Source organism: Stegastes partitus, unplaced genomic scaffold (assembly GCF_000690725.1).
Source record: "Stegastes partitus isolate 25-593 unplaced genomic scaffold, Stegastes_partitus-1.0.2 Scaffold1585, whole genome shotgun sequence".
NCBI lineage: Eukaryota > Metazoa > Chordata > Actinopteri > Pomacentridae > Stegastes > Stegastes partitus.
Window position 1 is genome coordinate 1 of NW_007579316.1, and position 24,915 is coordinate 24,915.

The window sequence follows — 24,915 nt, forward strand, 5'->3', positions numbered from 1 at the left end:
TTTTTTGAGTGTCTCCAATCAGCACATACAAATCCCCGAAATAACGCTAAGAAAGCTTTCATGTTTGACTCAGCTGGAAAGTTGATTGTTCGATAGAAAGGAGATGTGAAAAAAGTGCGATGGAAAAAGGTTTAGTGAATAAACAATAACAAAGTTGAAGCATGTGGCTTCAGCATCCACTGAACATCAGATGTGTTTGGAGCCATTGGAAAACTGTTAACCTTCTTCAAATTAATACATGGAACAATAAGAAATGCCATATCGACAAACAGTTTGAGTTCGACTGGAGCTCTTTCAGTCTGTTACTGTGACCTCTTCTTCTATGAATGCCTTCAATATTCTAATTCTTCTTTTTTTCTCATTTATGTCTTAATGTTTGCTAATGAACAGAATCAGCCAAATATGGTCTGCAAAAATACAAAGATTTGTCAGTCTAAAGCATACCCATCAACACACGCACACGTTATGAAACGTGTATGGTCACACTGAACGTAAACTCCAGGCAGTTTTGTCAGGTGATGATTCTAAGAAAGCGATTTCAGCCAAACCATGACCCAGAACGTACATACATACCAAAACATTAGTTTTGCATATTGTTACACCCCTCCAGCTGGCATACATAACGTGAATTAATAAAGTCAAAGAGCAGCAGACTGCATAACGAGAACCCCGGTGTACAGCCTCCACGTACTACACAACAGATGCTGTAGACATCCTGGCTAATTGTTGGCGATGCCACACGAGAAGAGCTGACACTGCCGTCTGCTGAGCAGCTTTTTAACAGCTATGTGGCTGGACTTAATTAGAATGAATAGAGGACAACTGCATGTCGGCTCACCAGATTGAGGACTGTACCTGATATGTCATGTTTTATAAATATCAAGCTTGTTAACTGAACATATGCAATATCTTCTAGGAAACAGTGCATTTCGAAAATTGCACAGAGTAGCACACAGTGATGAGCTAACTGGTCTAAGTGAGCTGAAATTTGACAGTGAATGCAACAGAGAGGATAGTTGCTTACCTTTAAGTCACACTCATATTTGGCAGGACTAATCTTGTCAGAACAGACTTTTAAGCCAGAGCCATTAGAAGCATATGGTGATAACCGGATAATTAGTCTTTTCACATTTCTGTCCAATATATAATCGCTCCTGCTGCTCATGCTGGCTGTTCTAAGATCCCTTCATACCAATGCTTCTGTGAAATCCAGTCTCCATTCAGAGTAAACATGAATTCCAAAGTTTATTCGAAGATGATATGAGCCTGAATATTGTGAATTCATCAAATGACTGCCAAAGCTGCAGTACTTTCAGTACCTAATCCCCTCTTTATTTGTTCCCAGACAGCTTTTTCCTGTCCTGAGCGTCCTGAGAATGTTTATAACTTTGGAAGGTTTCCACTTGATTCGACTGTTGAAGCCTACACTTGAAATGATATATTCAGGAACATGTTTTTGAGCAGAATGTGGATTTTGTCCCCCATCGCTTCCAGCCAGTATGAACAGGAGGAAAGCTGGCAGCCAATAGACATTGTTTCAATGTACAAATAACAAAAAAAACATAGTTTAAAACAAAATCTTAAAATGTGACTGATAGGAAACTGAGAGTCAGGCTTGAACAGAACTAGCCTGTACGATGAATCTATTTAGCTGTTTAACGACCACATCAAAGGCAGGGCTAATGTGGATGTCATAGGGAGGGACTGAACTTTGTTGTTCTCATGATGAATAACAGAAACAGTTGTGCCAAGAGTGAAAAAAGGGTCGAGAGAAAACGTTCAAACCCTGCCTTATCCCTCACTTCTGCACGGCTGGCCAGTGTATTTTTTAAATGTATTTATTGAACTGACTTGTTGGTAGGATGGTAGTCCGCTGGTTTCAGCTCCTGCTTCCTTTATATCAGTGAAAACAGGTCTGACTTTAGAGTGTCGTTCTTGATATTTGCAGGTGTGTAACAGGTTGTACTCCTCCTTTTCATCGTAACATCTAAAGCAGTTATGTCATAACCCCACATATGCATGTGCACTATTCTGGTTTCTCTCTTTTTAAAATCTCTTTCCGGCCATTGATTAAACCCCTAAAAATTAATATCCATGTATAAATTACATAATCAATCCTCCTATATTGTTTTTTTCTACCTCAAACTGGTTCAACTTTAAGTGTACAATGATGCTTCCTTTAGAATGTGTAGATATTTGAAGTCCCTGCTTCTTTCTCCACCCACCCTCCTCCACTTGCTGCAGCTCAAGCATGCCAGCTCACCTGTGACTCTGCTCAACATTGAAACTAGTCAATGCTACAAAGATGACAAGTTGTAATAATGAAGTAATTTAGCCATACGTGTATGAACCATAAACCCATTCTGAGGAAGAACTATGATACAGAAAGCCCCAACCCAGGAGTTGCCAGGGTCAGTCCTGTAGGGTTGTTACATATGAATATCTATATATCAGTGTTTTTGAAATTCTCATCAGTACGCTGCATTTTCAAAGTGGAGTGATTGGCTGAGAAAACACGATATGGACATGTTAACACATTTTTTCATTTTTTAATGTTTTTTAAAAAGGATTTTCATAAGAGGGGGTGTTTAAATGACTTTCTGGCAAAATAAAACGGCAGCAGCCCAAATAAATGATGCTAGAACTCAGAACTTGAACATTTCCAACCTCCCACTGCAGCTAGTTGGATAATTTCATGCACACTTACTTCATGGAGAAATAGATGATCAGACTCAGTAAGGTAGCATCCACAGAACATTAGCATTAATAAGTCAGAGTTAAATCAAAATGTATTATAAAAGCCCACATCCAGCTGGTGTGTTTATATACATAAGATGTACAGTATCTTCAACACAGACTGTAGTATGAAGGTTTATTATATTTAAATCAAGGCCCCACAGTCGCAGCTCTGTGCAGCAGAAGTGAGAACACATTTCTTAGTGAGCTTCAAGTGTGACTCTGTATGTCCGTCTTTATTTCTGATGACAGATTCAGTCCTCCTTACCATGGAGGATATGAGTGTTGGAGTGAGGGCTTGTGTTGCTCTACCTTTTTCTTTAAAATACCCCAAAGGTGTTTTACTGGATTTAAGTCAGGCAACATAGAAGTCATAGGTCTCTTTTTTCTTAAGAAATTCTACTTTTTTTAATAAGGTGTTTTGGATCTTGCTGGAATATTTTTCTTCTTCAAGCTTCTGCAGAATGTGAGTCATCTTGACAGCCAGTATTTCCACCAGCATCCATAGCGCACCTATAAATGTCATCTCTCCAACACCTTTTGCATTCATGCAGCCCCATATCATCGCACTCCCACCTCTGCTTTACTGTCAGAGCTATGAGGTCACTGTGGTGGTCCTGCTCAGGTTTAGATCATCTCACCTTAACAAAGATTGTGCTCCCAACATTCATTCGTCTTCTTTTATGTTCTTGTATGTTTGTGCTAAAGAGCAAGAAATCATGCACACATGCAGATGGACACAGCACATAGGTCAAACCTGAAAAATGGCATTTTATAACCATGTTTATGCAGTTAGGTCAATTGGAAATCACAGGTGTTCTCATCTTTGATTCTGCCATCACAAGTCTTCTGACTTTTGTATCAGTGATCACAGGTCTGTTCACATTGTTGCATTGAGTTTGTAGTTTTGGGCCTGTATTTTCAGTGCTGCCTTTCGAAAAAACTTGTTTTTGATTGTTTGTAAGAAGAAATACTGAACATAGAAATCAAGCTTTTATTGAGAGGCAGTAAAATTCTGAGTCTTCTGACATGAAAATGTCATTGCACTCCCTTCTATAGTTCAACTCTATATGCACCTGATGTAGTATCCTCAATTAAGCTAAACAAAGAATAAATAAAGTGAGCATTACTTAAGCTATATTAGTAAATGACTAAATATTTTGTATAATCGGCTCCTAAATCCGTCATTTATCCTCCACTTCTGTGAAGCTCTGCTGATGTTACAAATATTCCACAAGCTTGTCGCACATGTCGCCATGTCGTTTTACGTGTTGTAGAACCAAAGCTATGTAGACACTGATACCTGTTACTGGCTGCTTCTTTACAGCCGTGCTTCACCACAGCCTTCAGTGCATATACAGTATATTTATGAGGACAGGAGGTCCACAATAATCGCAACTCTCTGACCTTTACACTGATTTTCCGGCAGTCTGGCTTGTTATGCATTAGTGATACAGGATACTTGATTATATTAAAAATGCAGGTTTTCATTCCAGAATATATACTAACAGTAAGATTTTTACTGTATATTAAATATGCCCCTCTTCTCTATTTAACTTCAAGTACATTCTTTCGTGTTAAAATATAACATGGCTTTCATTCTGTAAGTTTGCTTTTGTCACTCATGCTGCACACCTAACCTGCTCCAGAGGAGGTTATGTTCAACATTTGGGATTTAAATCAGCTGTAAGAAGCACCATCCTTTCACCAGTTCTTTCCCTGACAATATTCTCTATGAGTGCTATAGATTCTCAGCTGAGGGAATGTGTTATATATGCAGGCCTGTTGAGCCATATGTTAGTAATGCCCTGGTACAAAGCCAGACAGCTACAATAGTGCACCTTCTATGTGCCACGTTGCCACAGGAACCTACATTCATTCAAGTGATTGCCATGTATCCTTCATTATGGACCAGTAACAGACTGAAATGAACGTCTTGAATATCATTACATGTATGAACTTTAGTGCAGTAAGTTTAAGCGAGATATGTTCATTTCAACATTTCAAAATGCTGTAGCAGCGTTTCTCTCTTGCATCATCTGTAGTGAACGTGGTTTTTACCAGAATACATTTTTGTATGTTCTTCATAACAACCTGACTGAACCATCGGTCCAGCAGTTCATGCTGAGAACGAGCACACAGAGAGTATGGCAAAGATAACCTTAATGACCATTACCTCTGATTAGGGTTTTAGTTTTTGTGAAGCCAGTTAATACAAAGAAAGCCTGGCTTTGTCAAACTTGCTTTGTAGTACACCCCTGAGATCTAACACTTTTCACTTCAGGTTGTACATCATTATAAAAACATACCAAATATGACCCCTGCTCACCAGTAGGTGTCACCACAGCCAACTAAACAGACATTTTGAGGACATGATGAACCACAAGTATGTTGTTGTTATCATCAGTTCCTCTGTTTCACACTTGACCTGCAGACACTCATCTGCTCCCTCCTTGTTTTTCAGCTGCATCGACGAGTGGTTTGAAGTGAACAGATCATGTCCGGAGCATCCATCAGATTAAAGCTTTTTTTTGCACAGGTAAAGTTGTTTCCAAGCATCCCAGGTATACATGTTTTTAACGGAGCAAAGAGGATATGTTTTTGAGAGCAGTGAGTGTTTTTCAGTGGTTCTCTTCGGGTGCTGCTGACACTTTGATCCTAATCAAGAGCTGAGGTTTTGGATTGTGCTTGTAATCACGTCAGCATGCTAATTTGGTGCCTTTGGCTTGGTTTGTTTTAATATCCTGTGTTGGTCGTTTAATGACAGGTACCACACCATGAGAGGGATCTACAAAATGAAATTGTGGATCCAGGGAGACTGCTGGACTCTGTGACCACTGTGATCAGTTAACCCCGCCCCCCCAACCACCCACTCAATAATGTAGTACCACAGTGTGCCAAATCTCATTTAAGCAATCTTCAGGGATACAGACTTTGTGTTATGTTTGAGTTGCACATCCCACTCAGCCTCTGAGTGGACGGACTCATCTCCACCTCACTTCCTCTCCAACCCTGATTGTCAGGGCATTATGGCAGGCAGGGCTCTACTTCCTGAGAGGCAGATGTCACCTGATTGTACACCAGGACAGTACAGCAGGACGGGAGGAGTGGAGGTGGTCATAGAGGGGCAGCGATGGTGAGTTAACCCCTCCAATGTTGTCCCTCCCCTCCTCCATCAGCATCAGTGTCTCCCAGTGCCTTGTTGTAGTGACGCCCAGCACACAGTAGGGCGGGACGGAGGAGGCCAGGCTATCTGCAGAGCCACCTGGACCAGCAGGACCATCTCACCACGACTGCCATCCTACCACACCAGGAGAAACAAGCCAGAGACGGTCTGTCTGCATCTGACGCTGTTGCAAAAATGGTGCCAATCAACTGTGAATATTGTCAAACACACAATCATCAGTGCTTTTTGATCATAAACCTTGGAATGGAGGTCTTCAGGTACCAAAACCTGACCCTAACACCTACCAGCCTAAATATTGCACCAGGACAAAAGAAAGAAACATCTCAGTTTCTTGCTATAATGAGAAAATGGTCTTGTTTGTATTTGATCGTCTTTATGTTGTAACAAGGTATTTTTTTCTGTGACAGTGATATGCAACAGCATGAGGGAGCTGCTCTATATTACAACATGAGTTATATTAATCATAATACTTAAAAAAAAAAAAAAAAGATTTCATAAAGCACCTTTTAACAGTATATATTTACAGTAAAACCATCTCCCTCCACCAGTAGAAATTCTAATTGGACAAAAATTAGTTTTTATTAAAACAACAATAGCATAAATAGTTCAAACATATAAAAAGCACAGACAATGGCATTAAACAAGTGTAGCTACAAAACTAAAACAACAAAAATATAATTTTTCTAAAAACATGTTTGAATTAGTTATTAGTTAGTGTTAGCGACTCTGCAAGCCTCGGATGGTCGGAGAATGTGGTGAATTTTTATAGTAAGAAAAGCCCAGCGACACCAGCAGGACCACATCATCTGCACAAAGCAGGGACGCAGTCATGAGGTCACCCAACTGGAAAGCATGTCTACAAAAGAATACGTCATAATATAAATGATACCTTGTTCTGACATGAATAGGATCTTGTACCAAGAAACTTTTCACATCAGAGTTAAAGTGAGAAAAATTTGGTGGACCTCAAGTTAAGGTTTTTATTGTTTTGTTTTGTTTTTTTTTGTCAAGTTTGCTTTGCGTTACTTCTGGAATAATTAGCTTTTGTTGTTTTCATCAAGTCTGTTGAACTCAGATTTGATCTGAGTAGGTTTTGTATTAATTATTGCATTTTATTGTATTAGTAGCAATTACAAGTAAAATGGTTCCCACTTAGAGCAAAGAAAGCAAAAAAGAAGAAAAAAAATCAGGACGCCACATTTGCTGCATCTTTATTCTTTTGTAATGAAGAAGAGTAAGAAGCACCAGTGTGGGGACTGATATATCCAGTATTCTCCCTTAAGTGTGAACCACTTTACTCAGGTGAAATTGCAGGTTTTACTAGTTTCAAGGGACCAGATAACCAAGAATGAGACTGTGATCTTTTACAATAACATTAGTTACAATGAGTTGTGCTACTAAAACTCTGTGCCGTGAACTGGTTGTCATCACGCTGGGAGTCAGTAACCTGTTGCTCAGTTATTGGTTTGTGAACTGGACTATAGTAGACTGATCTCGGGTCCTGGCAGCTTCAATCAAACTTCAATCACAGTGCTAAGGTTGAGTAAACTTGGCCGAGACACAGAACTGGGGAGACACTGGAATCACTGGACCTGACACCCTGAGCCAGACTGTTTGGGATTGGGTTTGCCTGAAGACCTCACAGAGGAACAAGAGTGTACAGACTTTTAATCTGGTGAAAAAACTATCACAGGTATGGATTTCACGGACGAGTTCTCTGTCGACCCTCGAGGATGAGCTCATCAGTGGAATCAATGAGATCCAGGGTTTGTGTTGATCCCAAAGCTCCAAAACTCACGTGGAATTCCCTCCACAACCCCTTTTTTTCCATGACTCCAGTACTGAATCCACTGCTTGTCCAACCACCCTGAAGACTGTTTTTATACTGGAAAAACAAATAAGCTCCTTCATGACTTCCTCATAGCAACTTTAAAAGCAGTATTGTCTAATCACAGGCTCATGGAGGCTCTTAATGAGGGCAAGATGAAGTTTCCATTGAAAAATGTTGCTTTTCAAGAGAGGAAGTACACCAGATGGTCTCTGCTTCCCTTTACTCTCTTTGTCTCTTTAAAGTTACCTCCAGGTAGGTGAAGCACAGTAGCAGGGGTTAGTATTTGCCTGGAATGTCCAAAGCATCACTGTGTACGTGCAGCGATAGAATTCTTAATGTTAGCCAACAGACAGAATTGGGACAGACTGCAGTGTGCATCAGTTATATGAACCATGCAGATGACGCATGTTTTTCGTACAACCCTTTAACAGAGCAGTTGATATTGTTGGGTCTCTAATCTACATCTTCCTCACAGACATTAGGCAGCAAGTTAGGCAGGGATCAGTTGAACACATTATTTACACTGCCTGCAGTATGTACAACATCAAACTCCTCACTACATGACAGAAGCTACCAAAAAAATTTCAAATGAAAGCATTGCAACATGTTTTGCTTTGCAGTTTGCTGTTCAGCCTAAAATCGTCTTTCTTCACTGGACTGCTTTCACTGGTATCTGCCTTGTCAGTCATCATCTCTCTGCTGCATCCAGCTGCCATTGCACATGTGGGTTTCCAGCATAGTGTTCTGTTTTGACATTCATTTTAACTGGCATTCCAACTAATGTTACCATCAAAGTCTTATCAGGAAGAGCACTCAGCCTGTAATAACTGCTGTATGTTGTTTTTGGCTGTAAAAGAACTTTCTCAAGTCTGAGAAAATTACTCAGCTGGCATGAATAGAGTCATTTTGACTAGGGTAACAAAGGTTGGTTACGAACTGGGAGCAAGTTTCCAACTTCAAACAAACTTCAGTTTGTCCAACTTTGCTCTGAATAATAGAACAGATAGATGTCCCACGCCAGTCAAAATTTGTAGTTCAAACTAATGAAATATCACAAAATCTACTCTAAGTCACCTGTTTAGAGCTGCCAGATGATGTGAAGATGCCCATGTTGTAAGAATTTGTTATTTATCTATTTGAAAGACACAATAGAGCTGCAACAATTGGATTTTATTAATGTTTCACTGCTGCTACTATGTAGAATCTGCTGCGTTTTTGTCTTATATGAAAACAAACTCAATACTTTGTAATTGTGTTTGAGCAAGCATTTTTAGACTTTTTTTAAAAAAAGCTTTTATTGGTACTTTTTTTTTTTTTTTTTAACCCTAAGTCTCACGCTGTAATATGAAAAAACATACAAGTCTCTGGAATGAGAAAGTCAGACCACTAACCCTCCCTTATTTTTATTCCCCTAATCATTTTCATTCAGCCCTTTAAGGAGACATGAATGTTTGACCTTCTACTGCAGACTGGAAGTTTATGATTATTATTATTACCATTTTAATAACATGCCATTGCCTTTGATCATTCTTTTGTGAATCTGTCTCTTGTGAATCCTTCAACTACATGGAGCTGCAACAGTGAACTACAGGAGTGTGGAGACATGACCTTACCCTGTTTGTTGAATGTATGTAAACGTATGCCATTCTCTGGGTGGGATGACAGTGAGGTATCTGTGTGGGTCACTGGAGAAGAAATGGATTAAACTTTGGAGTTTTGGGATCCACCCCAGGACACTAATGACTACTGCTACATCACCATGTACACCTGACCGCCACGCAAGAGATTACCTGAGTCATGTAGTGCTCAGTCCCTCCACACGGTGGTGCTGCTTCCACAGAGTTCCTCTCTACAGTATGAAGGTGGACCACCTCTTCTCATCGCAGTCTCTGTTTGTAGCAATAGTGTGGACATGTGGCTGGTTGATAGAAGTCTAACAGGGCTCATGCTGTACCTTCATCTCTCCCCCTAATCTGACTCATGCAATCGATTATTACCGATCAGCGTTGTTTTTTGGTTTTTTTCTTCACAACTTGATTATACAGCTGATTTCTGTGAGCAGGTTTGACACTGACTGTCTTTTTATTTTAATCCTGTGAATTTAAGAGCAAAAGTGCAACAGATCTGGCCTTAATAGATGTGACAATGACATTTCACTGATTTGTCCTTGTGGTTTGTTATTTTTTTTCAAACAGCTGCCGGTAACAGCAGCGACTAATCCAACGAGCGCACAGAAGCCTTTGTTGTGAAATTAAAAACTTGCAGAGCAAAAGGCAGGTGTTAAGTTAAACCATAGCGACAGAGGCAGAAGTTTAAAAGCTAATATTCGATAAAGTTGCTGGTAAGTGCTGAAATAAATATAATAATTTGGGTTTGACAGCAAAATACTGTCTTTCTAAAGCTTTCTGCCACATATCATTTCCCAGTTGCTCAGTTGTTACAGAAATGGCTGTTATCATGTGACCTTAATGTGGAACTTGGGTCACGTGGTAACAAAGGGTCAAATATGCCCCCCACCCCAGTAAATTGGAAGTTGGGTAAAGTCTTTCACTTGAAAACTTCAGATCTTTTGTGCAGTCAATGAAAAATCCCCTGTATACACTGTTATTCCCTGTTTCTGAATTCAATCAAGACATTTTTTAGATCACACAGAATAACATTTAAACCCTTTATAATGATCAGAGTTGTTGAAGAATGCTAAACAATAAGCCATACAGTTATTTACAGCTGTTGGTACATGGGTTTGTTGTTGTTCATATCACATTTTGCCAGCTTCATAATTATTCAGCTAAAGGTGAAGCTAGTCATTCAAACCATTTCCATTTTTTTGGTTCAATTCAGACAATATCTTATCACGATCTGCTAGTTTTTATTCCGTGTGTGCACTGAAAAACATCAAGTGACAAGTGTGGCAGCGTGCACTTTTGTGCTCGTGACGGGACGGGGAGGGGAAGGGGGGATGGCGGTGTACTGGAACAGAAAGGGAAGGGATATCTGGCACATGCTGAATATGCCAACTAGCTAAATAGCAACAATCTTTCTCCAGAATCCTGTCTGATATCTGACAGGACTGCGTCAGTGCTGGTCCTGGGCCAGAGCCTCTGAGTGAAGTGACCGTTCATGCTACTTGTTTGAAAATCTCAGCGCTCCCTGAAACAACTAGACAGACAAAACTATCCCAAAGAAATGCAACGACCTATAGAAGGTCTCATATACTGTTTATAGGTCCTATATAGGAGAGGTGGAAAGCAGTCGGACAGTTTGTCCACGCCTGGACGCAGGTAAGTGGCAGAAAATGAATCAATGGAGGAACCCAGTATAAACTGATTTTTTTTTCTACTCCAACTGCAAGACCTTTGTAAATAAAACTGAAGAGATTTTAATACCTTCTAAGGCCTTTTGTTTTTCACGGAAACCGAAGTCGATGATTGATGCAGATATCCAGGTTATTAGTGTTTAGCACAGTCCTTTGAAACAAATACAGTTCTGTGCCTTAAGTTTGTATGCCAGGTGGTACTAGAAGTACCGTGTGCCACACACTGAAGCTGGAGTCCTCAAGTAAACCTTATATGAGCCACTATCAGTCAGGTACTTGATAACATTTTCAGTTTATTTCCTGGCAGTTATTAGGAATGCTGGCCATGAAATGCACCAAAGAATGAGACCTGCTTAATAAAACACTGATGATTTCTTTTCCTCTCAAGAAACAAATATGTCTGACAAGGAGATTGGTAAAGAGCCAGTAAGGAAGTGTTCCATTTTGACTAGACTAGATGGTTCATTTAGACTCCATCTGAGGCGGTCTAGTTACCTTAACCAGCAGCTGAAAGGGTTTATTTCACATAAGTCAATGTATTATTCATGCTCAGATTGTGAAAACATGGGTATTTAGCAGGCAGGGAGCAACAATGAAAGATGCAATTCATTTGCATCATGGGAAGTGTAGGATCTCAGCTTTTTGTTGCTTGACCCCACGCTTAAGACTGAAATACACAACAGCACAGCCTGCTGATTTTCACCATTCTTTTTTATTTCTCTGACAAGTCCCCAAAGCTTCTATATGATAGGAGTGGTGGCTTTGGATGACATAAACCAGGATGGAGTTGCATCATATACTCTATATCAGTGTACAAATACAGGCATTTTTCACAGCAAGCATTTCAAATATTAGAAAAAAGGTTTCATTTACAACATGAATGAATTACAACTGCCTTCCATTTAGCTGACACTGATATTTTCAGTGCTTGAACACTTCAAAGGAACAGGGTCTTTGTTAATTTTATGCTTTTCCTGCAAAGATAAGCCAAACTGTGTGGTATGAAGAAGATCCCTGGAGGGAAAAAGACAAGGAGCAAAGAATAATGAATGCAAAGAATGCTAGTGTTCCTGACTGAAGCTAGCTCCATGTTTTGTTCATACAGCCTTTTCAGTTCCAGCACCATCTAGAATCACAAACAGGAAACTCCATGCAGAAAGATCCCAGGTGTCCTGACCGAGACACAAACCGGCGACCTTCTTGCTGCGAGGCAACAGTGCTGACCTCTACATTGACAATACAGACCCCAAAGTATAAACTCAGTGCAATAAAAGTGACTACGCCTATGATCACTGAAAAAAAGAGTCCATCTAGAGTTTCCAATCAGCCTACCTGCATGGAGATTGTTATAAAATGACCCGTGAACACCAGGTTTGAGTCTATCTGCATATCTGAATCATGGCTCCCCATGGAAAAGAATTGCCAGAGGAATTTAAAAATATCTGCCTGTCTTCACAAAGATGGAAAGGGCTACAGGAAGACAGGTAGGGAGCTAAAACTCAGTCAAACCAGTTGCAGCAGTGATCAGCATGTATGGAATTTGACATGGTGGCTAACAAAAGCTGCAGTGACTGTTCTCCTAAAATGAAGCCACAGATACAGTACACTGCTTCCACCATCTACCTCTGAAAAACAGTGAGACAAGGGCTTCAGATCTGGTACAGTGGTTATCAGTGGAAATTGGTGTGTCTGTGACAGCTCAATGTGAGGGATGTTGCATTACAAAAATGAAAAAATGCATTACAAAAAAAAAAAAAAAAGTGAGAGCCAAGCTGTGTCTCTGAATCAATAGTGGACAGTCAAAAAAAAAAAAAAGTGAGCTTTTACAAGATTGAATTTCCCTTCTGGGATAAATAAAGTATTTTTCATTTCATTTCATTACATGAAGAAGGCATCCAAGAAAATAACACTTGCTCTTTGGCTCTTAGCACAGTCTTTGTCCAGATGGTGGTGAAGATACATTTGTCATAATAAAGATTTCAGTAAAAAAAATAAATACAGTAAAATACAAAATAAAAAGGTCTGCTAAATTTTCTGGCATTGAGTTGCTACTGCTGGGCTATTGTTCAGGTAATGCAAATATTGAGATGGTGATACAATTTTCAGTCTGTACTTTATGCGGAAAACTAACAGTATCTTGGGTAACAACCAAGTCAAATCATAAATAAAATAGTTATTTACAGTTTATATTGTTTATATGTATTGCATTATTACAAAACAAAATGTGCATGTAAGGTGGTTGGCATGTTGTAACTTCTTGTTCGTTTCCACTTCCCGTTTTCATATATGACATGGCAAAGTTTCATATAGACTTCCCCTGCATGAAACAGGAAAGTTACATTCTGCTCAGAGCACATGAAAATAAAGGTTTATCAAGTGCAGAATCCACAGAATTCCCTGCCCCCAGCATTAGGTAAAGGCATAAAGTCTAACATGACAGCACATCAGTGTGCTACTGCTAACACTTTGCATACACACAGTGAACACACTCCATGTTTTCTGAGAAACACATGTCACATCACGTGCACATGTCTGATTTTAGGACCCTGTCAGTGGAACCGCAGCCGTTTCTCTGACAGAAATTCTTTCTCTTCCTCTTCAGAGAGCTTGTTTCCTTTCACACTGTAGGAACATGATGACACAACATCAGGCATTCATTCAAAACATAACACAATAATCAGCAATGTTCTTTAGACAAGTCGAATACTGATTGGATGCTAACTCAATGCTGAATGCAAATGCAAATAAACGCTAATTACCAATGCAGTCTGCTGGCCTTAAAAAAAACCTCAGTGTTACTGAACACAGATACAAACAGTCACAGATCAGCCACAGAATTGATTGATTTCAAATTTGTTCACGTGTAATTATGTTTTGGCTGTCAGTCTGCTCAAAATACTACAGTGCCCAGGTTGCTCTAAATAGTCAAATACTAATGAGTCTTTACTACTGTTTATTTCTATGTGCAAGAAGCTAGTCAGTCACAAAGCAGGGCAGTCCAAATGACAACAAGCTCCCCTGCTACAGATGGAACAATGCAGATTAATCCAAAAGTGACACCCGATCCAAAAATTAATTCACTTACACAGTAGTACTTGTCAGTTTTCCCACCAGCTTAGTCTTACAAGTAAGCATTCTTGCACAGTTATGTCTTGATACTACCTGTATCAGAACTTTAAGCTAGGTTCAGGGTGCTTACTGAAAGACATAGTATGTCCATCCACCTTTCACTCGTGAACCCGGTATTTTGTATTAGTGCTTGTTCTATGCTGTCAATCATCCAGGAGAGCTTTGCGCACATCCAGACTGCTTCAGGTGTGTGTCACCTGATATCTATGCAGAGAATGAATAACAATTTTACTAACTAACTAAGTGTTTATTAGGTTGATTTAAATATTACTAGCCTTGGTCAATGATTTTAGTCCAGTCCAGACAAACCGATTCAACATATTTTTAAGCAGCTGGAAAATCTAACTATTAAAATGCATAGTGAAAGTAATTGTTACACATTTTAGCCAGAATGTCAAAGTCACAGACCTAATCCTGTAGATTCACGTTTCTGTCCAGAACAATGAAATGAAACTACCAGAGGCTGCTGGGAATATTTTATTCCCCACCTACCCTCGCAAACTTACTCCCACCCATATTACCTGGTACCTGGTTGTATGATCAGGTACCAGGTAATGTGGTACCTGGTACCTGGTTGTAAGACCAGTATCTTAGATGAAAAGAAAATGTCACAGACTTTTAACTGATGCTCACCATATCTCTTTGAGATCTGTGTTGTGAGTAAGTGCTTCAGCGAGGTGTCTAATTCCATCCACAGTGAACTGGTTGCTGATTAACCTGCAGATAAATATACACAGCAGGGGACTGTTTGACAATCGAGATATTCAGCAGCATCATGGATCATGGATCTCAGCAATACAAACACCTAGTGAGTAAATACAGTGTGAGTGTGGTCATGCATGTGCGTTTTCCTCACCAGAGGTGGCTTAAACCAGTGTTTGCTTTGATCAATTCAGCCAAGTGTGGAGCTGCAACATCAGTCAACTCATTCTGCACCAGCCTGCAACAGCACAGACAGGTTCTGCTATATAGTGTCATTCTGCACAGCACAAATAGTTGTTTTATCATTATTCACACACATTCCTATCTAATCTACACTGAAAGTGTTAATGGCTGCCTTTTAGCTGTGTTATACAACCATAAAGACAAAAGACATTTCCAAAAGAAACCTGCATGCTTTCAGTTGGTGATGCATGAAGTCCATTTTACACTGCTGGTATTGCAGTTAATAGAAAACTGATTAGTCTTTTGGTATTTATTACAAACAAGTCATTGCAGATGATAAATGGAATTTATTTCACCTTGGCTTGGCAGAAAAACTTAAGGGATTTCTTCTATGCTTCATCAGCACCCAACATACAAGCTCTTTTTGAACATCATCTTTAAATGTATGAAATTTAAAGTTTAAGAGCCGCAATGTGCAACTGTCACGTTAGACATAACCATCTGAATTGAGAGTGCACTGAGTGGTAAAAAAAATATATTAACTACCATACTCCTCTTCTGTCTTGTTTGCAATAAGGTACCTTTGGCAATTTTTTTCTTCTATTCTTCAAAGCTCTCCACTACAACTTGTTCCTCTTAAGTAGGCGGCACACAATCGATCCAAATAAATGAAAGAAGAGTGCACATAGATCACGATGAAGAAAACGTAAAAGTTGATAACCACCCTCTTTATACCAATTATTTCTGATATTTTTTTTTACATATTTAAGTCAGCTAACAAGAGAGTGAGCTAAAGAGATCCTGGCTGTGTCGAACCTGCTTTGTAGTTCACCCAGCTGCTGCTCTGCTAACGTGCTGCTAAAGCGATATCTTTTGTGTAGAATATGGACACCAAGACGCCACTTATTCTTGAGTGAAAATTGTTTACCTGGCAATGTAGTTTTTCCCTTCTTGGCCCCAACTACATGTTATAAGTTAAATGTTACATGTAAGCGTTATTACCAGATTGTATTAAATCTTATGGCAATACACCATGTAGCCACTGGCAAATTGGCAACAAGGCCAAGTTGCACGATTAACTCCGTCTCCCTTAATACATCCCTGATGTAGACACAGCTTCAGCTCTAACTATGTGTGTCACTGTGTTTACCAGAATATCCTGAGGACGCTGTTCTCTTTTAGTGCTTCTGCCAGACATTTCCCGCCTTTTGATGTGATACCATTGAATGACAAACTGAAACACAGAAAAAAATGGTTTAAATCAGTAGGTTTGGATCAGCTTTTTAATATATTTCATGCACTGCCTTGCCTTGCTACCTGAGGTTGGTAAGGCTTGGGTGGTTCCTCAAAGCTTGAGCAAATTCTTCAGCTCCTTCATCACGGATGCTGTTCCCCCACATCCTGGAAACAAAAATATCAAAGCTCTCAAATAAGATGCTTTTTAAGGCCTTACTGTCTTACTGAAGCCTGTGGTACACAGCTATCTCACTGTCAATGCTATTTTCAGTCTTAAACAACCTTCTTCAATATGCCAGAATTTATTTCCCAGATGTTTTCAGCTGGGATGGACGACCTGGTAAGACAGCTGAAAATGGATCCTGATGATGTTTTTTTCTTTGGTCTCTATTGTTGCAGCGTTCATCAGTATTTAATTTTTTCATGGTGCTTGAAGGATGAGGATAAAGCTATTTTTTCACAGCTACAAATCTGTCTAGCAACAAAAGCCATACTTTATGCATGTTGCTCTTAATCTGCAGCTGTCCAGTGTTATTTTCTTTCATACCCTACCACTTCCATGTGATCACCTGCTAATTAGGAATATGCAAGATTAACTGAGCTACTTCAGCAAAGATGTTTAATATCAATGAAGTCTTACCCCACATCAAATATTGAAGTGCTCTTCTGAATTGCGTTGGCCAGATACCGCCCACCAACACTAGTGATCTTGTTATTACCAATCCTAAGGACAAAGTAATGAATGCATCAATTTAAGTGACATACAACCATAACATATTTCAATTACTTTCATTTTCTCTTTTTATTCTTGATACAAATCAGAAACATACTTGACAACTCGGAGCTTTGGGCATTCCTCAATTATCTGAGCAACCAGCTTGGCTCCAACATCTGTGATGTGATTGTTGTAAAGCCTGAGGACAGGCACAGAAATAACAGTCAGATCTTACTGATTAATCATACAGTTACTTTCTTAAATAATCAAATACTTGATTAGTTCAAAAATGCCTTTTAAAAAAGTGCTGGGCACAATGTTCCACAGTCCAATGTTTCTTTTTTGTGTGATTAATAATCTAAAACCTATTGATGTTTGGTATACTGCACCTGAGAAGCGAACATGTAAAAATATGTTAAAGAAATATAACTGTCATTTTCAGTTTCTAATCTATTTTCTGTTAATCAACTCATTGATAAATTTACTAATCATTTGTGTACTGAAATGTGTTGTTGTTAGGTAATTGTTGTACCTATCTTGGAATCTGAAACAGAGTATTCCTCCACTGGCATACAGGTCTACAGTGGGGTCTTTGCATCTGACAGCAGAAAAGTTAGGTTGGCTCTGCTTGCTAATACACAGTCGCATTAGAGCAAAATTAATCCTCTGCGTCTATCATTAATATTTCACTGGTGTCTTGGAAATGCTGTGGCCTAGTTGTCTCGCAAAAATGACTTGACTCTTGTCAAATGAGCTGAGATCTTTACTCCTGCCCATTTCACCCACATCCAGTATGTGACTCAAAGCACTGACAGTTCACATCCAATATATCCCATACCTTGAAGTGCAATGCATAAAATAAATCAATGGCATTAAGCACAGGTTACTCAGTTTTAGAACAACTGATGTTGGACAATGTTTACTTACCCCAAAGTTTTCACAACTTTGTGTTTACACAGCTCCTCTGCAAGAACCTCAATGCTGCTGTCTGACAGCTGATTGACACACAATCTAAAGGCCAGACATTTGATTAGTGCTCAGAGTTAAACGCATCACTTAATCAGTCTGAAAATCTATCAGTGGAAATTAGAAGGTAGTTACGAACATATCTGTACTTCTTACCTCACTACTGTCATTTTGCAGAAAGAAGGCTTGAGCTGCTTCACTCCATAGTCGCTGATGTTGTTGTTATCCATGTCGAGCCCCAGGAGGTTCTTACGATGCTGCAGGACAAAGTTCAGGGCAGTGCAGTCACCTGAATACACGTTACAGTAACCCAGTTTGATAAATCCGGCTGTGATGCCTTTTGCTGTCACCTTAGCAATGTCTTTGCTCCCTGTCTCAAAGATGCATCTCAGCATCCACAGGAAGTTGGGCATAACATGAACCCTCTTGCCTTCGTTACCATTGTAGTAGGGTAAGCCATGCAGGTGGGACTTGACACTGGTGGACAGGTAAGACTTCAGCAAGGCCCGTTTTCTCTTTAACGAAATAGGACATAACAGATGTCCCATCAGGCCAGTGTGAGTCTTGGACAGCAGTCCGCACAAAAACAGATTAGTGAAATGAAGGTGCTCGTTAGGTGCAAATGGCTTCTTTTCACCACGCTTTGTAGAGCTACAGATACAGACATCAAAGGGCAGACAGGACGGTTCTCTTTTCCTGCTGCACTCTGTAAAGAACTTAAGAATGGAGCTGGCAGCAGACTGCTCATCCAACACAAGAGCAAATGCTGCCAAGAAAGACTGGAGGGTGACGTGAATGAATTCAAAGGTAGCAGGGCTTCCACTGGCATCAATTTCACTAACAGGTCTAAGAAATCCCAGGGGCACATCCTCTTCTGTCAGACCACATGCACTGATCTCCTCTTGACTGCAAATGAAGCTCCCTCTCTCTATACCCTGAAGTGCTAGCTTGGCAAATGCAGCAAGGGGCCTGAGCCCTGCTGTAAATGTCTCTGAGGTGGAGCGAGTGCTTTTCTTCAATAAAGATGGTGCAGGTGAAGCTAAGCGGCTGAGGAACACCTCAGACAGCAGGAGAAAGATGTCAGTGAGTGTGACGCAGGTGTCAGGCAGGTGAAAACTATCGTGCATTGCGTGCAGATGCCGAAAGCTCTTGAATACAATCCAGCAGAACAGCGGGGTGGAGCACAGTCCACAGAGGTAAGGACTAGCATCCAGCTGAACTGACACCAGCTCTCTGTGCTCCTGCTCCTTAAAGTGCAGATCAATGTAAGTCTTTAGGTGAGCTGGGGAGAACCCGCGCAGAATCACCTTCTTCCTGATCACCTTACTTTGAATCTCAATCCCTGTTCGAGCTGTCAGCACTTTCTTTGAGCCCTTGAGTAGTTTGCCACAGAGCAAGCTGATGAGCAGCTGGAGGGGGTTGGCCTTGCCCTCTGGTGACACCACCTCAGGAACATTCATCAGATCCAGATCTTCCTGAATCTCATCATAGCCATCAAAAGTAAATATAACCTTCTCAGGGAAGCGCAGGATGTAATCAAAGATTTCATTATCTGGATCGTGATCTGGGTAGCAGCTGTGCTTGAATATAAGGTCTCTAAGGGAGATCTGGTCTGTCTCCTTGAAGAGGCTGAACATCCTACAGCGAAACTTGAAGAAAAAGATGGCATCTGTCTGCAGCTCCTTCTTGGACCAGAGGTTCTGAAGCTTCTGCAGAAGGATGGATTTTCCCACACCAGCATCTCCCACTACATAGATGATTTCACCTTGGGGATTGAAAACTGCATGTTCTCCCAGGAGCTGGTCCAGATTCTCGAAGAAACCCTGACTTTCATTGCAGCCATTAAACAGCTCCATCATAGTGTCAGTGTAGAGGTTCTCCAGCCGGGTTTCCTCTTTCTGGCCATACGACATGATGAAGCTGCTGTCCCGGTTCATTTCATGTCTCAACTTCTCACAGTACCTACTGACTGAGAGGACACAGACAGTGAATTAGCTGTTTTAAAAAAAAAAATTATGACCAGACTTATTTTATCCATTCCAAACATAAATCCATCCATCCATTATCTATACACCGCTTTATCCTCACTAGGGTCGCAGAGAGTCTGGAGCCTATCCCAGCCGACTCAGGGTGAAGGCAGGACACACCCTGGACAGGTCGCCAGGCCATCGCAAGGCCACACAGAGAGACAGACAGACAACCAAGCACACTCATATTCATCCACACGTGAACATCTGTGTGAAATCAGGTTCATCAAGTAGAAGGTAACTACTAAATGTCGAAATACTGTATTTCATGACATTGATCAGCCTTTGATGAAACCTCAGTCAGGGCCCACCAGACTTCATGTGTGGCCAGAATACTTGCTTGTTGACACACAGTTGCACAGAGTATTGGACAGACCTCACTAGCTTCAGCAAATGATAAAGAAGAAATTTATACGGGTGACAGGGTTCCAATTTTTGGTTTGCTACAGAAATGTGTGGGTATGACATTTTTTTTTTGGATGTACAAATTAAACATATTTAAAACACGATGAACTTAATGTTTAATTCACAGTTGTTTGGACTGGGGACACACATGCCAGGTGAGAGGATTAGAAAGAAGAAGTTACACAATGGTCTGGAGCAGAGCATGGAGAGAATGTAGGGGAGTGGAGTATTTACAACATGCTGAGGCCTGAGTGCAGACCACAGCTCAGCTGTTTCACAAATGACCACAGTTCGCCAAAAAAAGTAAAATATATCTGATTATATAGGTATACATTTTTCAGAGTTCATTAACTTGTCCCAGTGTTTGGAACCCCCAAATATCAAAATGTGAGATGATTTGACAAATTTCAAGAGTTTTGGATATGAGACAAAGCTTCTTGTTTGTATTGTAATGTGGGAAGTTTTGTTCTTATTTAAATTTGACAAATGCGAGCAACATAGTATTCTGGCCTTTGTAAGTGCATGACACAATTACGAGTCAACTGTGTTACTAAGTAACCACAAATCTACCAAAACATCTGATGGCACGTTTTGATATTGAATATTGTATGTTTGCTGTAATGTATATACATGTAGATCAGGTTTGACATTTTTACTATGACTTACTAATATGCAGTCTCATTGTGCAGATTAAAGTTGCTTGTTTTTGTGGGGGTTTTTTTCTTTCTTTTTTTAAAATAGTGAAATAAAAACAGAAATGTCAAAAAATTCTTTAAAATGCATTCTTAAATTACAATTTGATACATCTGCAGTCTACTTGTTTAAAGTATATCAACTATACTTTCTATTTTTCAGGCACTTAAACTCAAGGTTACTCAAGGGAAGAAAATGTACTTTTTACCGCATCACATTTACCTGACAGTTATTGTTACCAGTTACTGCCCAACAGTATGATACATATATTTTAAAAAGCTTCACTTCCATCAGTTTCAACATTGAAATGTTACACAAAGAGAAATGTGTCAGTAAGCATAATGTCATAGAAAAAAAATGCTTTGTATTTTTACATTTTTACCCTAATTTATCACCATGTGGTGGAGAGAAGAATTTAAAAAACACTTCCACAAGTTAAATCTATTAAGTTTATAAAAGGACAGTGTTAGTGCCTGTAATACTTACTAGGATCTGTGTTGACCACTTTCAACTGTCTTACTTCATTGCTTGGTTGGTAGCTGATCTCTTTCAGCCATGGCTGGAGGTCTATGTAAGCATCACATACATTATATATGATGAAAATGAAGTATTCACAGGCCTCCTCCCCTTTGCATTGGACTAGCTCCAAGATTTTGCGCACCTAGAAAACAATGAGTGAAAATAAAATTATTGAAAATTGTATGAACAGTATAATTTTGTATTATAGATTTATTTATTTTATTTTATTTTTTTTTTTTTAATGAAAATTGTCTCTCATTTTTAAACAAATGTCCTGGTCAGGTTTTCCTACCTGATCCGTCTTAGTGGCAGTTCGCTGAACAATCTCAACATCTTCTTCACAGAGGAAGCCACATGCCAACAGATTGTCGAGGATGCACTGAATGCTCCTTAGCCTGGACACCAGCAGCTCTCTGTGGTAGGTGAGAATGCTAAGGCACGACACTTTGGCTTCTTCGACCTGACCCATATTTAGCACACAACAGTCACATCTGTGGGACAACAGAAGACCAGATAAGTATGATAAAGAGTGAGTCATTTAAGCACAACATGATTTTTCCTAACTCTTCAATTCCAGTTTAGACATGTTTAAAAGCTGTTTAGGAGTAAGTCACAGGGCTGGATTGTCAACCCATTAAAGCCAGCAACCCTCTCAGGGGCTCAAAGACCCCAAGCTTACTACACATCTTCTGGGTCTTCATAACTAATTGCACACTTCTTAGACATTTGTATCATTAAACTAAATATTCTCAATCCTCCATCTTTTGACCCCAGTCTCAAAAATTCACCTTTGTGTGAAATTCCTGGAAGGAAAAACTTGTCTGGATTTTTTTTCTGTATGAACACACCCCATCCCTCCCCTTTGAATACAAACATCCCCTCGCCATCCAGAAAATGGATGGTTGGAAGACTCAAGACGGTTCCATTACAGCGTACTGTAGAGCTGCAAGTAACAGATACTTTTTATTTGATGACTGATTTAATGCACAAAATGTCACAAATTTGTTTAAAAAATGCTCATCGTTATTCTCTGAAGCCCAAGTGAACATTCAAATCAAAAATAAATCTTTGTATGATATTACAGAAAGCTATAAAAAAATAACAGATGTTCATATTTCAAAGACTAAACAAGTACATTTTGGGTATTCATTCTTGGAAAAAAGAAAAAAAAAAAGACAAAATAATTAATGAATGATCAAAGTTGTTGACAATAAAAATTCTGCCAACCAGCTAATCAATTCAACAGGTTCATTTCAACCAGAGCCTGGGAATATGGTGAAGCTACAAGGTATCGTGGTGGTCAGGAACAACAAATCACAGTTACTGTCAGCTATTGTAAGACTGGTCTCAATGATACTGCTGATCAGTCATCTTCATTAATACCATCAATACACTCCTACAACCTATACTGTAACTTACTAATCATTGAGGCTCAGTGTTAATTACAGAAATGTGCGTATTTTTAGATGTTTATGAAAGAGGTCAGTACACTGCCTGAGTCTGAAACCATCATATGTACTGTGTGTAAAACAAGGTCCCACTGTACTAACAGCAGCACTTTCAGGAATCCTTCACAAATACACACACACACACACACACACACACACACACACACACACACACACACACACACACACACACACACACACACAAAGCGCATAACAATCACTCTATTTTGATTGACAGCTGTCTAAATGTTGTTTAAATACGTTCAACTATTTTAATTGTAAAGTCACCACCAGTATTTGTACAGCATTCTTCCTCTTTTGTGCCACAGCTTTGTTCCTAATCTTTTAATGGCCCGTACTGTCACACCCAAAACAAGAAGAACCGTTTATCATAATGATCAGAAATCAGAACTCCGACATTTGTTCCAAAAGCCTGTTTCCTCTAACGGATAATAACTTTATCCCGTTCGCTCCAAGTTTAGCCTGAGAGACTCTGAAGCTAAAGTCAATTAAAACAAACACTTGTTGAAATAACTGCTGTCGTAGCATCGGCTACATCCGCTGTGTTAGTTTTCTAAGTCATGTAGCTCACATAAAGTCTGACTTCAGCAGATAACCACTAATAAATCCTACCGTAGTGCTGCTTCCACGCCACAGTAAACAGTTTAGCTTCAAAACAACCAACTCCAGTTAAATGTCACGAGTAGACACCAGCTGTCTGTCTGTGCTCATCTGCTGTACACAGACAGCTGCCTGCTGTAGGAAGTGAAAGTTTTCTAAATGTGCGTCATTTCTGCCCTGGATTTCACAACAGACCTGTGCTGCAAGTGTTTCTGAGTCCTGGAGATCTTTACAAGAAATAACTCCAAAAGTTATTAACATACCTATGGAGGACACAACATGCATTAGGTAGAAAAAATATTTTTTAAAAAAAGTAAATCAATATATATATATATACTTATTGAGACAACAATTAACACGTGGACACAGAAATACAGAAAGAAACAAAAACAGAAACACTTAAATATTACGAAGAAACGAAGAAATACAAGGAATTTCAAAAGTTGATGTATAAAAATGTCAAAATCATTTTAGATATTATTTTAATAACCCCTTTTTACATTACGAAATGTATTTTATTCATGTATGCATTTATTACTTATTTATGCATTTATTTTTAGATTTTTTAAAAACAATTTAATTTATTTTCTTCAATTATTATTCTCTTCTCTGACAGCATGATATTCTCCTATTGCCTAAAAGTGCCTAGTTTAGCTATTTTCTTAACAATTTGATATTTGCACACATACGTTATGGAGGACTGAAGACTTCAGGGGGTGATAAGCGGTGGAGTGTCCAGAATCAGAAAGTAATACCACAGCAATAAAAAGATATTTTATTACTAATGAAAGCGGAAAATGTAAGAAAATGTTCTTCACATCACACACATATCCCTTCTTTCAAAATATGTCCCCTCTGAGTACAGAACTATACTATTACTGATGCGTTAATGTGGATGTATAATGTGTTTTTAACAGTCTAGATATCCGTGTAGGAGCATTTTTATGTATATGTTCACTCTGTTTGCGTGTCTAAAATTTGCCACTTTATTTTGAATAGTGGACGTCATCGAGTGGACAGATCCACATGTGGTGGGGGTGAAGAAAACGATTGGGTTACATTTTGGCTACATTTGATTGATATTTAAAAAATAGTTAAACTAAGCTATATATATATAAATCAAATATATAGCTATAAAGCTCAGAGAGAGCGATTTAGGGTTTTTTTTTTTCCATTGAATTTTAATACCAACTTAATATGG

General features: G+C 39.3%; 1 protein-coding gene and 1 long non-coding RNA gene across 4 annotated transcripts; one reads left to right on the forward strand and one right to left on the reverse strand.

Annotated features, from left to right (window-relative positions):
* The first annotated feature begins 5,199 nt into the window (after positions 1-5,199).
* LOC103371430 (uncharacterized) lies at positions 5,200-10,026 on the forward strand. The gene is made up of 2 exons (XR_520941.1): positions 5,200-5,275; positions 5,504-10,026. It is a non-coding gene; the product is annotated as an uncharacterized LOC103371430 (long non-coding RNA).
* Positions 10,027-12,901: 2,875 nt separating this feature from the next.
* Positions 12,902-23,835, reverse strand: nod1 (nucleotide-binding oligomerization domain containing 1). Of its 3 annotated transcripts, none has more exons than XM_008300758.1 (12): positions 23,727-23,835; positions 21,938-22,136; positions 21,613-21,787; positions 18,158-19,970; positions 17,963-18,046; positions 17,151-17,234; positions 16,961-17,044; positions 16,402-16,485; positions 16,235-16,318; positions 15,056-15,139; positions 14,833-14,916; positions 12,902-13,692 (listed from the first exon to the last, which is right to left on the reverse strand). In XM_008300758.1, exons 2-12 carry the CDS (start codon positions 22,112-22,114, stop codon positions 13,620-13,622), a joined length of 2,826 nt encoding a protein of 941 aa, XP_008298980.1. In that variant the 5' UTR covers positions 22,115-22,136; positions 23,727-23,835; the 3' UTR covers positions 12,902-13,619. The 3 variants fall into 3 exon arrangements, with proteins under 3 accessions (XP_008298980.1, XP_008298981.1, XP_008298979.1); XM_008300759.1 differs by lacking the exon at positions 23,727-23,835 and having other exon boundaries at positions 18,158-18,258; positions 18,352-19,970; positions 21,938-22,418; XM_008300757.1 differs by lacking the exon at positions 23,727-23,835 and having other exon boundaries at positions 21,938-22,418.
* Positions 23,836-24,915: the final 1,080 nt, after the last annotated feature.